The sequence below is a fragment of the Nelumbo lutea genome, chromosome 1 (assembly GCF_056320005.1).
Source record: "Nelumbo lutea isolate HS-2025 chromosome 1, American lotus-T2T, whole genome shotgun sequence".
NCBI lineage: Eukaryota > Viridiplantae > Streptophyta > Magnoliopsida > Proteales > Nelumbonaceae > Nelumbo > Nelumbo lutea.
In genome coordinates this window covers 7432170-7445498 of record NC_142684.1, presented here as the reverse complement: position 1 = coordinate 7445498, position 13329 = coordinate 7432170, and the positions used below count along the sequence as shown (strand labels likewise).

The window sequence follows — 13329 nt, the reverse complement described above, 5'->3', positions numbered from 1 at the left end:
GGAAGGTTTTCTAAAGTGGACTTAATTAATGTAATTCTGCACCCTATGGAGATGTAATTTCTCTTCCACCCTGTTAACCTCTTAGTGAATTTTTCCAATACTGGGTTCCGAAACCTTTCTGACCTAGGATTTCCCCCCAAGGGCAGTCCTAGATAGACCAAAGGCTGATCACTCACCTCACAACCTAGAAATCTAGCCAATGGTCCCTCCTCTTCCTCTTTATTTACTCCCACTAAACAGCTTTCAGATTTGCCATTGCCTCTGGATACTTACAATTTGCAGATGATATGCAAAATCATATATGATGGAGAAAGTAAAATAATTATTTGCTTTGTGGTCTCTTATGGTGCATGTTGATTTTGACATGAATTTAGAAGCATTTATTGCTATACATGTTGCTGAATGCTGAGTAGTTGGCAAATGCTTGGGAAATTTCTGAAATTTTGATAAAAGAAAATCTAATGTGATGAGTGTCACTATCCTTAACAGGTTCTCAACAAATATGCTATTTCATGCTTTTATGATGTAATCTTTCTTTTTAATTCTATGACCATGTCTTTATGCAGATGATGTGGGCTGCAGATTTTGATGAATCTGTGGCTCGTGAGTTAGAGGATCATTGTCTTGAACCATTGGTGGTACTGCTTCCAAAGGATTCAGGTACAGAAACTGGAGATGAAAGTGCGGAGAATGGTAATGGAAGTTCAATTGAAGGCTTACATTCCAAACATGGAAGTTTAGAACGATCCCTGTCTGATGCCAGTGGTATGAAATCAGTGTCAAGTCGTCCCTTTTGTGGATTGACTAGGAATTTTTGGTCAAGGAATGCTCGCATGCAGATCTGCACTGTAGTCTCGTCAACAAAAGAAAGGGATGATGAATTACCTGTCTTCTGTGTTGCAGCAATTCTAATCATCAACCGCCAAAAGATCATAAAAGCAACCCATTCAATTGATGATATGATTAAGGCAGGTGCTTTAAATCGAGTGGAATCAGGCTTTAGTTAATTTATGAACAGTTTTTTAATTATCATCCCCAATGAATAATTTTTAATGACCAAATTAAATCACATCAATTAGATCATGTCAACCCTTTTATAAACAGATTCTGTTGCTAACATTGTCACTGACCTTTGTACCCGTGTAAAATGTAAGCAATTGGATGGTTATTTTGAATGTTGAGGTGAAAGTTTAGGCCTACCACTACAAAGCTTTGGCCCAATACTGTGTTGATGAGCATGTTATATGTGTATTTGAAAGGCTCAGATCTATTATATCGAGGCATTAGGATTAGATGTAAGTCAGTCCTCTAATATCAAGATTAAACTTAGTGATTAGCAGAATAGAACAGATCTGAATAACTGTATAAGAGAGGAAGATGGTGAAGAGAAGAGGTAAGAGAAGAAGAAGACAAAATAATCACCCTTCTCCTCTAACCCTATTTTATTAATCTCTAAAAAATTGATGATGACAAGTATACCCTTAAGTGGGTGGCTAGCTTGGCAGTTACATAAAGAAAATAAAATAAGAACAAATAACAGGCCCATTAAGTGAGGCCCATCAACATAAAATAAAAGATAAAATAAAGGATATCACACGAAAGGCTGTTAGGGCCCATTCGGCCCAGTCTCTTTACACTCCCCCTCAAGCTTGCTTATATAGTGTGTCAATTTCCCCCTGGGAACTCCCTTAGTCATGATTTCAGCCAGTTGCTCTTCTGATGTGATAAATGGTAAACAAATTTCTCCCGAAGAGACTCTTTTCCTTATGAAATGCCTATCAACCTCAATGTGCTTAGTTCTGTCATGTTGAACAGGACTATGTGCAATGTTGATAGCAGCTTGGTTGTCACAATAAAGCATCATTGGTTTCTCGTAGTCCACCCCCAATTCCTCTAGAAGGGATTGTAGAAATAGTAATCCGACACACTATGAGCCATTGCCCTGTATTCTGCTTCAGCTGAAGATCTAGCAACTACTGATTGTTTCTTACTCCTCCAAGACACAATATTCCCAGCAACCAGAGCACAATAACCAGAGGTGGACCTTCTGTCATCAATACATCCTGCTCAATCTGCATCAGTAAAGGCTTCCAGCTTCATATGACCATGCTTAGAAAATAGAATACCTTTCCATGGAGTACCTTTCAAGTAGCACAGAACCTTTCTGTAGTAGCTAGATGAGTATCTCTAGGAGAATGCATAAACTGACTGATAACACTAACTGCATAGGAAATATCTGGCCAAGTCATGTAAAAGGTATAACAGCTTCCCAAGCAGTCTCTGAAACACTCCCTTATCAGACAAAAGTTCACCTCAGTGGCAGAAAGCTTATGAATAGGATCAATGGGAGTGGAGATGGGTTTAGCTCCAAGTTTACCAGTTTCAGCAAGAAGATCAAGGACATATTTGTGCTGAGATATGAATATATCATCCTTAGACCGAGCAACTTCAATGCCCAGGAAATACCGAAGATCTCCCAAATCTTTGATTTCAAATTCAGAGTTAAGAAATGCTTTTAGTTTATTGGCCTCTTCGATGTCATTACCCGTGACCACAATATCATCAACATAAACGATCAAGAAAGTCACCAGAGAGTCATTTCTCTTCAAGAACAGTGTATGATCAGATTGTGTTTGAATGTAGCCAAAAGAGACAAGAGCAGCCCGAAATCTCTCAAACCAAGCCCGAGGAGATTGTTTGAAACCATAGATAGATTTTTGTAGTTTACACACCTTGCCTTTCATTTCTTTCCCATACACTCCTGGAGGTAGAGACATATAGACCTCTTCATGCAATTCTCCATTCAAGAAGGCATTTTTAACATCGAATTGGTGTAGGGGCCAATCAAAAGTAGTTGCTAGAGAAAGTAAAACCCTGACTGAAGTCATCTTAGCTACAGGAGCAAATTTCTCAAGATAGTCAATGCCATACATTTGGGTGTAACCCTTAGCAACCAACCGAGCCTTAAACCTCTCAACAGAGCCATTAGAGTGATATTTAATAGCAAACACCCATTTACAACCCACTGGTTCCTTCCCTTCCGACAAGTCTACAATATCCCAGGTATGATTCGTATGCAATGCATCAAGTCCGGTCATCATAGCTTCCCTCCATTCAGCTTGAGATAAAGCTTCCGTTTTAGACCTGGGTATCACATGGGAAGAAACAGAGGCAAAAAAAGAGTAGTAGGAAGGGGTGAGAAGGCTGAAAGATAAGTGTTTGGAGATACAATGGGTTGTACACTTCCGCTTGCCCTTGTGAAGAGCAATAGGAAGGTCAAGGTCTGGAACAGTCTGAGATGGCTTAGTAGAGGGCTGACCTGTTTCCTCAAGAATGATGGGAGTGGCAAGATGCTCTTTTGAAGGAGTGGAAACAACCTGCACATGTCTGAATCTCTGCCTTTGGTACCACCTTTGGAAAACAGGAGCAGAAGCAGGAAGGGGAGTAGGGACATCAGGGGTAGGTTCAGTGGAAGAGGTGGACACCCCATGATCGGACTCACAAGGGATGGGAAGGAACAGCTGGAGACATAGCAAAGTACTCATCAGATTTCTCCCCCTCAGGAGGAATACTAAAGAAGGGAGTCAATTCTGCAAAGGTGACATCCCTAGATACAAAGCGGGTGCCATGAACTGGATCAAAACAACAATAACCCTTCTGTGTGGAAGCATATCCCAGAAACACGCACTTATGAGCCTTAGGTTCAAACTTGTGCCTTTGGTGACTATGAATATGCACATAGAAAGTACACCCAAATACACGGAGAGGAAGAGAAAAGAGATCCTCATCCGGGAAGAGAAGAGTAAAAGGGGTTTTAAATCCAAGGACCCGGGAGGGCATACGGTTGATCAGAAAGGTAGTAGTAAGAACATCATCTCCCGAAAACTTTATAGGAACATGGGATGCAAATAAGAGGGATCTCGCAACCTCAACCACATGCCTGTTCTTTCTTTCCGCCACCCCGTTTTGTTGTGGAGTGTAGGAACAAGAAATTTGATGAATAACCCCAAAAGTTTTAAGATAGGTGGAGAGGGTTCTCTCAAAATACTCCTTAGCATTGTTAGAGCGGAATATTTTGATACAGGTATTAAATTGGGTGAGGATGAGTTCATGAAAATTTTTCACAATAGCCGGTACTTCATCCCTGGATTTCATGAGATAAATCCAAGTGTAACGTGAATAATCATCAATAAAGAGGATAAAGTACTTATAACCCCCCATGGTTGGCATTGTTAGACAGTGTATACCCTTAGCTCCAATCAGAATGATGTATCTTATGACATTTATTGTAAATGAATAAAGTACATATTTGATTCGTGTTATTATGGTATGTTTCTTTGTAATACCCTTAAACTGGACACTTATGAGACTCGTGTTAGATTAGAATCTTCATAGCCATTGGATAGATCTGGGGAGATTTATCCTGCCAAGGCTGACACTAATGTGTCGCCAAGTTGGTTGGGGTGGCTTGTCTCAGCTGCCAAGGTGAGACCCGAGGTACATGTAGTGTGGGTTTACTTGAAACCCTGAACCGGACCAGATTTTCAGTATTGCCCTAGACCTTGGAGATTGATGGGCAAAACTGGAAAGTTACACCTGACCCCTAGACTCGATTATGATACTGCACTAGGTGTCGGATTGGGCTATATTTGATATGCCAATTAGTGAGATCCTTAGAGGGGGTCAAAACCTAGGTATGTTGGGACAATCTGAGTGTGTGATCATAGTGACATGATCATCCCCTTTGTCAGACAAAGGTAATGATCGGGGATGCACTCTCTCTTATAGAAACCAAGACTATTGGCAGCCGATTTCAATCATTGAAATTTGTTTTTGCAAAATATATTTATATAAAGATATACATAAATATTACGGTTTCAAAATGTTTGCAAAAGGTTTTAATTCCCGGGATCCATGTGAGTAGAGAGTGCAACACTGTTCCTTGCAGCCGAGGGAGAGGTCCTCTCTTGTTGGGCAGTGTTTGATCATTATGGGCTGAGAGGTTAAGTGTAAGACCATTGAGGGTAATACCTGATGGGCTAATCTTGCATCTGCCCATAGTCCCTGCGTTTTTATAAGGTGGCTTGTCCCAGGGAGTTGGGCCCGTTAAGAGCCCATAGTGATGGGCTCAAGGGTTCACTGCCCACAACAGTGAATTCGACCAGGCCTTGTAATAGAGGCTAGGCTGAACCCATGTGGCTGATGTGTGGATCAATGTTTGGGTCCCACGCCATACAAAGAAGCCCAACTGGGCAGCAGTTTGGCGGGTTACTGAGCACATAGACTTATTGGGCCTAAAGCCCATTTCGAACTTCTAATTTGATTAGTTAAAGGAAGGGCTGATTTGGGATTGGATCAGTAGATAGGATAGGGAGTTATCCCTATCCACTCAGAGAGTCTAGATTTGAATGCAGATTTGGATTTGGAAAGCTCCTAATGAGATTAGGAGAGTTGATCTAATATGTAGATAAGGATCTATCCTTATCACTTAAAGAGAGTCCAGATTCAAATAAGGATTTGAATCAGGAAACTCCTAATGGGATTAGGAGATGATCTCTTTAAGTCTATAAAAGGAGGAGGGGACGAACCATTCAGAAAATATCTCAAAACCCCAGGCATCAGATCTTAGATCACACAGAGAGAAGAAAGAAACAGTGTGACTGCACCATCTTCTCCCTGCGTTCTCCTCTAGTTGCCGCCAATTGCTAGTTCGATCTCCATTCTTGTAGGAGCGAGCGATCAAGAATAGTTCTTCATATCAATCTTTGGAGAAAGGCTGATCTGAAGTCGTGCTCACAGCCTCCATCGAATTCCTGCTGAAGAGTTTGGTTCTTGGGAAGAACATTGCTGATTTTGCTCCACCCTACACTGTGTCATCTTCAGTGGGAGATCTTTGGAGATTTCTTTGGGCGTGAACACCTTCATTGGAAGATACTATTTCTTCGTATCAGGTATCTCCCTCTCCTACCTTTTGGTTTCAGATATGGTCCGGTTCTTGGTTCAATATTGATCATTGAAAATGCAGATTTTCTAAAACAAGGAATGTGATTCCCAAATGGGAGAGAGAAATTTTTGAAATTTTGCCCAACCTACCTGCAGGGTTCGGCCATCCATATGATGGATCTCTCATTCTTTCAGGCATGTGATATGGCCCCCACACATCAGAGTGAACAATATGGTAAGGAGAAAATGATCTTTTATTGCTAATTGAATAGGAATGTCTACAATGCTTTGCCAACTCACATGATTCACAATGAAGACTCGATAAAGACACTCCTTTAAACATATATGGGAACAGATGACTCAAAGCAAAAAAGGACAAGTGACCAAACCGAAAATGACATAATAAAATTTTGTTAACAGACTCTAACACGACTGACTCTAAGGAAACTCCATGAGGTGGTCCCAAAGCTTGATCTGGTGTGTCCAGCAAGTATATTCTGTTCGCCTCATGGCCACTCCCAATCATCCTCCGAGACTGCAGGCCCTGAAAAACTTAGGGACATGAGAGGTTCGTGTTAAACTTTGTTAAGCTACTAACAGATAAGAGGTTCGTGTTAAACTTAGGGACATGAAGAACAGAAGATAAGAACAGGGTGTCAGAGGTCTTTATATCACCTTTACCAGAGATGGGGGCAAGGGACCCATCGGCAAGGGATATTTTTTCTTTCCCAGAGAGGAAGTGATATGAGCAAAATAGGTTAGATAGGATGGCCATATGGTCTGATGCACCGGAATCAATAATCCAAGGGATTTTTTGATTACCTGAAGTTGAAGCATGATTCGCAGAAGCACAAGCACCTGAGTGAGCAAAAGCCGATGAAGATGATGTACTGTTGGAAGGGTGAGTTGAAGAAACCGTAGCTTCTAGGTGATTTAGGAGCCCCCCATACTTCTCAAAATCCAGCTTCATTGCAGCCAACTGCTCAATAGTTGATTTTTCTTCGCTTTCCTTACTTCCCCCTTCAGGCACTATAGCAGCATTAGCAGTCTTGGATTTTCCCACCTGACTGCCCTTCTTAGGGTTATTATTGTTCTTAAACCTATCAGGAAGAAGTTCAGGATGAAGCTTCCAGTAGGTGTCCTTTGTATGCCGTGGTTTCTTGCAATATTCACACATATGCTCTCTTTTCTTAGTAGGGCCCTTCGGTTTCATTCCCGCATGTGCAAAATGTTCTGTAGATGGACTCTGCAACTGCACCTGCCGCCTACTCTCCTCACTACTTATCATAGCATATGCCTGTGAAAGAGTAACCTCATCCCTGGCCAAAATGTTCTGTCTGATAATATCAAACTCAGGGTTGAGTCCAATGAGAAACTCAAACACCCTATTTCTCTCCACTAGTTTTCTATACATTTCAGCATCCTTTTTACTCTCCCATACCACTGTCTCCATAACATCAATTTCCTACCATAGGGGTTTTAGTATAGAGTAGTAGATTGCCACACTCTTCTCCCCCTGTCTCAAGTTCTTCACGTCACTTTTCAATTTGTATGCTCCGGCTACATTCAGTTTCTGTGAATAGGTCTCAGTTACACTGTCCCATATCTCCTTAGCCGAAGACATCCAGAGATAGTGTTGGCTTATATGGGGTTGCATAGAGTTGACTAACCATCCTATAACAGTATAGTTTTCTTGCATCCATCTTTCAAATTCAGGGTCTGTCTCTTCGGGTTTCACCTTGTTGCCTGTGAGATACCTGAGTTTTCCTCTACTACAAACATAGATTTTTATAGACTGTGCCCAAGCAAGATAGTTCGTCCCATCTAGCTTAATTGTGGTAACACCAGTCAAAACGGAATCTACTGAAGCAGGTCCAGAAATTGGCACCTGCTTGAACTCACTTCCGTATGCCTCCATTAATCAAATGGAAATCAAAGAACAGAAAATTTTGACTATGTAAACTTACTTGAAGTCAAACCAGAACTTGGGTGCTTGAAAAACTAGAGTTTTGCTCCGTCCAGCAGATGGGAGGAAGACAGAAGACACTGCCGCACCCACCAGACTAACCCAAACTCTTCCAAACCTGAACCACCCTCCTTAAGCAGTCACAAGACACCTTCCAAGCACAAAGCACCACACCCAAGCTTCACCATTCCTAGTAACCTCGAAAATCTCTAGTCGGCTAGGGTTTTGGGTAGCAGCAAAACAGCATCACTTCTTGGCAAAATCTGGCCAGAACTAAACTCTCCAAACCCTTCTACCAACTAGGCAAGTGATTCTCTATATTATAGAGAATCTATCTCTCCATACACTCTCTTGATTTTAGAGTGTACAGGAACAAAGAAAAAAGAAGGAAGAGGAACTGAACTCGCTCTGATACCAAGGTGTAAATCAATCACCCTTCTCTTCTAACCCTATTTTATTAATCTCTAAAAAGTTGATGATGACAAGTATACCCTTAAGTGGGCGGCCAGCTTGGCAGTTACATAAAGAAAATGAAATAAGAACAAATAACAAGCCCATTAAGTGAGGCCCATCAACATAAAATAAAAGATAAAATAAAGGATATCACACGAAAGGCTGTTAGGGCCCATTCGGCCCAGTCTCTTTACAGGATTTTGCACTTCTCTCCATGAGTGGATATATATTTATATTCTATTTCTCTAAGATATCATATTGATTAGCTTAGGAGCCATGATACCCAGATACAGCAAGGACATAGCTTGATATGTTATTGGATTTTGAAATTCATAGTATTGAAGTATCTGACACAATATGGCATCCCTATACAGGTATCCGAAGATCATAGTTATGTTATTTTTGTAACTTATCTTTTAGCATCCCTTTCTATCTGGGTGCTACAAAATGCCAATTTTAGATATATATTTATTTCTTGCACATAAGTTACAGTTGTGTGCCATAACTTGGCGAATGTATATGTTTTTACTCCTGTTCAAACATCTTGCAGATTTTCAATGATAAGATGTTGAAGATTAATGTTAAGAGATGCATACGTACAGCCATCAAACTTCGAAAGAAATACTTGTACAAGGTTAGGTATTTGGTTATATAATTTTTTGGTTTTGCATATCATGTCCACTTAGTTGTTCACCTTATACTGCAAATTAGGTTTGATGTGATCTTACCTTTTCTATTTATTCTTTTGTCTGTTCACTTGTCTTTACTTGAAATAAAGTATTGTGTTGTTCACCACAAGTTATGATAGTGTCACATATCTCGACTGCAAGTTTACTAAAGAGCCATATATATATATATATATATATATATATATATATATATATGTATATATAAAAGCCATTACCCAGTGTTGGTCCCAGCTATCTGGGCTCTGGGATCTTGGGAGGGATGGACTGGATATGTTCCTAACCTTTGGCATTTTACTTTGCACAAAGTAGCCATTCTCAGATTTGAACCTGTGTTCTCACCTGAGATTTTACCATTACACCAAGTCTTCAAGGTATATGACCAAAAAAATTGCACCAAGGGAGTTATATTGGCTGTCCTAATTGTCATCTTATTTTGGACGGTCAATATATACATGAGAATGTTTGAAAAAGTATTATTTAACAATTTGGTTCATCTACAAGGTCTGCATAAATTGTTGGCTATGGATGACTGAAGATAATCCATCAGTTAGATGAGCACTGGGAATTGGGACCATTAACTAATTATTGCATTGAGATGTGAGGCACTATTGTCTTTTGTGAATAACCCCCATGCTATATATCAGAGAAAGCATTCTAAAACTCCTCTCCTTTCTGATACAGCTGATGAAGGTAAAGAGCCTAGCCAGTTCAGAACAATGACAGTTCATTTTCTGCTCCAATGATAGCTTGGTAATTGGATTAGAAGTTTTACACTTCTCCATGGTGGTGAAATTCTGGGCTCATACCCAATAATTGAAGTTTTTGAAGTCATGTTCAAAATATCCCTGTCATTTATATTGGGGGATGTAAAAGAAAAGGGGGCTATGCAACACAAAGACATCTCCAATTATTTGATCCACCAATTCTTTTCCAGCCCTAGTTTGAGGTGAACCATTATCTTTCTTTCCTTTTATTCTTGTTAGTGTGATAATATAACTATATAGAAGGAAATTGTAAGGATCACCATTTAAATGTCATACTGATTGGTTTAGATTGGATTAGATTGACACAGATGGTTAATGTTTGATTGACTTAAAAAACAAGAGTACAAAGATAAAGATCCACTACCCAAGAGCTGGGAGCAAATGTGTTCAATTTTTTTTTAAGTCCATATCATTTCAAGGAATATGAAATGATAGACCATAGAAAGAATTACAATTAGAAAAATCTGTCAAAAAACAGGATGCTGGCAAGCTAGGGGCCAAACCAGACTCCCATAGAGAAGAATCACAAATTTGGAAGTGATGAGGGTGAAACGCTTGCAAATGTGAAATAGTTTCAGAGGGTAATTGGGGGGTGATTATATTTATGCATGACCCATCTAGATATTGCCTATGCAGTTGGAGTCCTTAGCCAATGTATGCATGCCCCCATTGCCCCCAAAGCCTCACATTTTGTAGGATGCTAAAAGAGTTCTTAGATACTTGAAAAAAACATCCTGGAAGGGGTCTTCTATTTTCCAAGCAATGACCACTTGAGGGTAGAAGTCTACACAGTTGCTGACTGGGCAGGATCAGTTGATGATAGGGAAGTCTACTAGTGATTACTGCACCTTTGTGGGGAATAATCTTGTTGCCTGGAGAAGTAAGAATCAGGGAGTTAATAGATCAAGTGCTGAAGCGAAGTATAAAGCCATGGCTCATGGAGTAGCTGAAGTGATGTGGATGAAAATTTTGCTAGGTGAACTTGGGTTTGCAGTAAACAGTACCTATGTCCTTGCATTATGACAATAAAACAGCTACCAAGATAGCAGCTAATTCAGCTAAACATAGTGAAGTTGATTAAGGACTTTATCTGGGAAAACCTTGAGAAAGGAGAGGTGATATTTTCACGAAGGGGCTGAGTACTTTGCGGCATGGTGAAATAAGTAAGAAGTTGTTTGTGATTGATTGACATCTATTATCCGACTTGAGGGGATGTGTCATTATATAGAGTTTTGTGCCCCAGGGATAGAAAAGTCATTTAAATTTATTTTATGTAATGCTTGATGCAACCCTAGTATAAGTAATGAAAGGGACACCGCCAGCCCCAATCTTTTGAACTCCAAGTTTTTGGTTCTTCCTCCTCTTTTTTAATGGTGATGTCCTATTGTCAGAAAACTTTCTGTCTTCCTATCCATATTTAATGAAAGAGCAAAACAGGCATTTCAATATTTCTATCCACATTTAATAGTGATGTTCTATTGTCAGAAAATTTGAAGGTACTTAAAGTAATTTTTCAAATATTGAGGGTGCAGTTGATCAATTTCACAAACCCAGGGGTACTTTAAGTATCAACAGATTCTTTTCTATTAGGCATGATTCACAATATTGGCAAGAGTTTGTGAAATATCATTTAAATCTTCCTATTTGTTAGGTGCAAAAAGAAGTTTTCAAAAATTATCAGAATTGTTGATATCTCAGTGGAATTTCAAATTTCATTGGTAGACTATATATTTAAGGTTTAAAATTTTAGAATATCATTAAAATTTTTTTAATATTTCATTAAAATTATCGTATTTTTTTAAAATATTTTCCTAAAAGAATAAATGAGGATTCGATGATTAGATGATTGGCTGACTATTCTAATATGATTCACTTGCTAAGTCAAAATAATTCAAAAGAGATAAAAAAAAAAAGAGGAACACAACTACAAAAAGATATTTTCTATCTAAGAAAAATGTATAATAATGGAAAAGGTCAAAGCCAAAATGGCAAGTAATCAGCATATTTAAAGGAGAGAAGATGACTAAAAGACTAAAAGGAAAACAAAGAGAAAGATACATTTCCGAGTCATTCTTTCATTTAATTTTTGTAGTTGTTTGCTATATTTTTTTAGCCTTAAATATGCAATTCCTAGCAATTTTTTGAAAGCTTACCAATTCATTCCATGTTTTTGGAAAATTTTCCTTATTTTTAGGTTTTCTAAATATCTTAGAAAAATTAGAAAAATATCCCCAAATTTTTCTTATATCTTTCTCTAGATGGAAAACGCCCATTGGTATTGAAATTACAACAGAATCTTTCAAGGAAAGGGAATAAGCCTCTTAGAAGTTAAGGATTGTAATTTGACTAGGGTAATACATTAGCTGAGAACGACTACTTTGTTCCAACCTTTCTCCTTTAATGACTTCTGGAGAGATTGGTTAGCAGTGGCTAGAAGTTCTTTCTGCAAGGAGAGTTTTATTGCAGATTGGGTTCGTCCTCCTGAAGGATTCGTTAAACTGGATTTTGATGGAAACCAAGGTAACCCTGGTCCTTCAGGTATAGGAGGGGTCTTGAGAGAGAAGGAATTTTGATGTTAAACTGCAAGGAGAGATAGTTTGGTGCTTCAGGACCTTCTTAAGAGAGTGTTTTGGCTAACAAGGAATAAGACTGTAAAGAGTCCAATGGGTGCAAAGGTTGGCAAATTTTCTGGCTTCTTATGTAAACACAAAATTCCCAGTTCTATTCTTTTTAATTTTTTTTTTCTTTTCTTTGGTTTTTTCTAAATTAAGGCCATATCTTACACTGTCTTGTTGTTTTGAAGCCAGTGAAGGGTCTCAACAAGTGGAGATGCTTCCTCCTGGCTGCAACCAGGTCTTATCATGGGAGCTGCAACAGCCCCACGGATGCCCCCTCAGTGATCAGATGGAAAATAGCTCACCACCAATAAATATTTATTTTTCTTTGTTGTATCTTGAAAGGGAACAATGGTCAGTTTTGATTGATTATCCTTTGTATATGTCTATATAAATACCAAACTTTGAATGAAAATTGTTGGAAATTCCAACTAGAGTGTTCCACTTGGAAAATTTTCTAACCAGTCCCTCATTTTTCAAAATGGATTGAGATTCAGTGAAGCTGCTTCAGCCTTAAGAGAATTGCCGCATTGGATTCAAATCCTCTGAAAACAAAGACCCAGATTAGTGAGTTCAACCCCATTAGGGAAGCCTAGACTGAATTTGGCAATCAAAATTGGACATTTCACCCATATTTTAATTTTGATGATTTCCTGGTGTCTCTTATAATGTGGAGTTTGAGGTTCTCTTGAAACATGAGTAATGTTTGGCCTAGGCTGTGCACGTGCTATGAAATCCAAGCATACATTGCACGAGTTGTGTCTCTGAGACCAGGTATTCAGCTGGTACTTTGGCTAATGGATGTGACCCAGATATCTGAGAATAAAATCCACCTGGAGTAGATCAAATGTTTTGTATGATCTGACAGAATTTTTGTCATTAGGAGGCCTGCATGGGTA

General features: G+C 39.1%; 1 protein-coding gene across 4 annotated transcripts in view; it reads left to right on the top strand.

Moving 5' to 3' along the window:
* LOC148873379 (rab GTPase-activating protein 22-like) overlaps positions 1-13329 on the top strand; it is a 75642-nt gene that overhangs the window by 61600 nt on the left and 713 nt on the right. For 2 of the 4 annotated variants that reach the window (XM_088966207.1, XM_088966210.1), the window contains exons 9-12: positions 567-968; positions 8913-8996; positions 9733-9997; positions 12619-12861. In XM_088966207.1, coding sequence (XP_088822333.1) covers positions 567-968; positions 8913-8996; positions 9733-9771 — 525 coding nt within the window. In that variant the 3' untranslated portion in view covers positions 9772-9997; positions 12619-12861. Of the gene's footprint in view, positions 1-566; positions 969-8912; positions 8997-9732; positions 9998-12618; positions 12862-13329 lie in introns of those variants that run through there. The other 2 variants (XM_088966208.1, XM_088966209.1) reach the window with 2 other exon arrangements.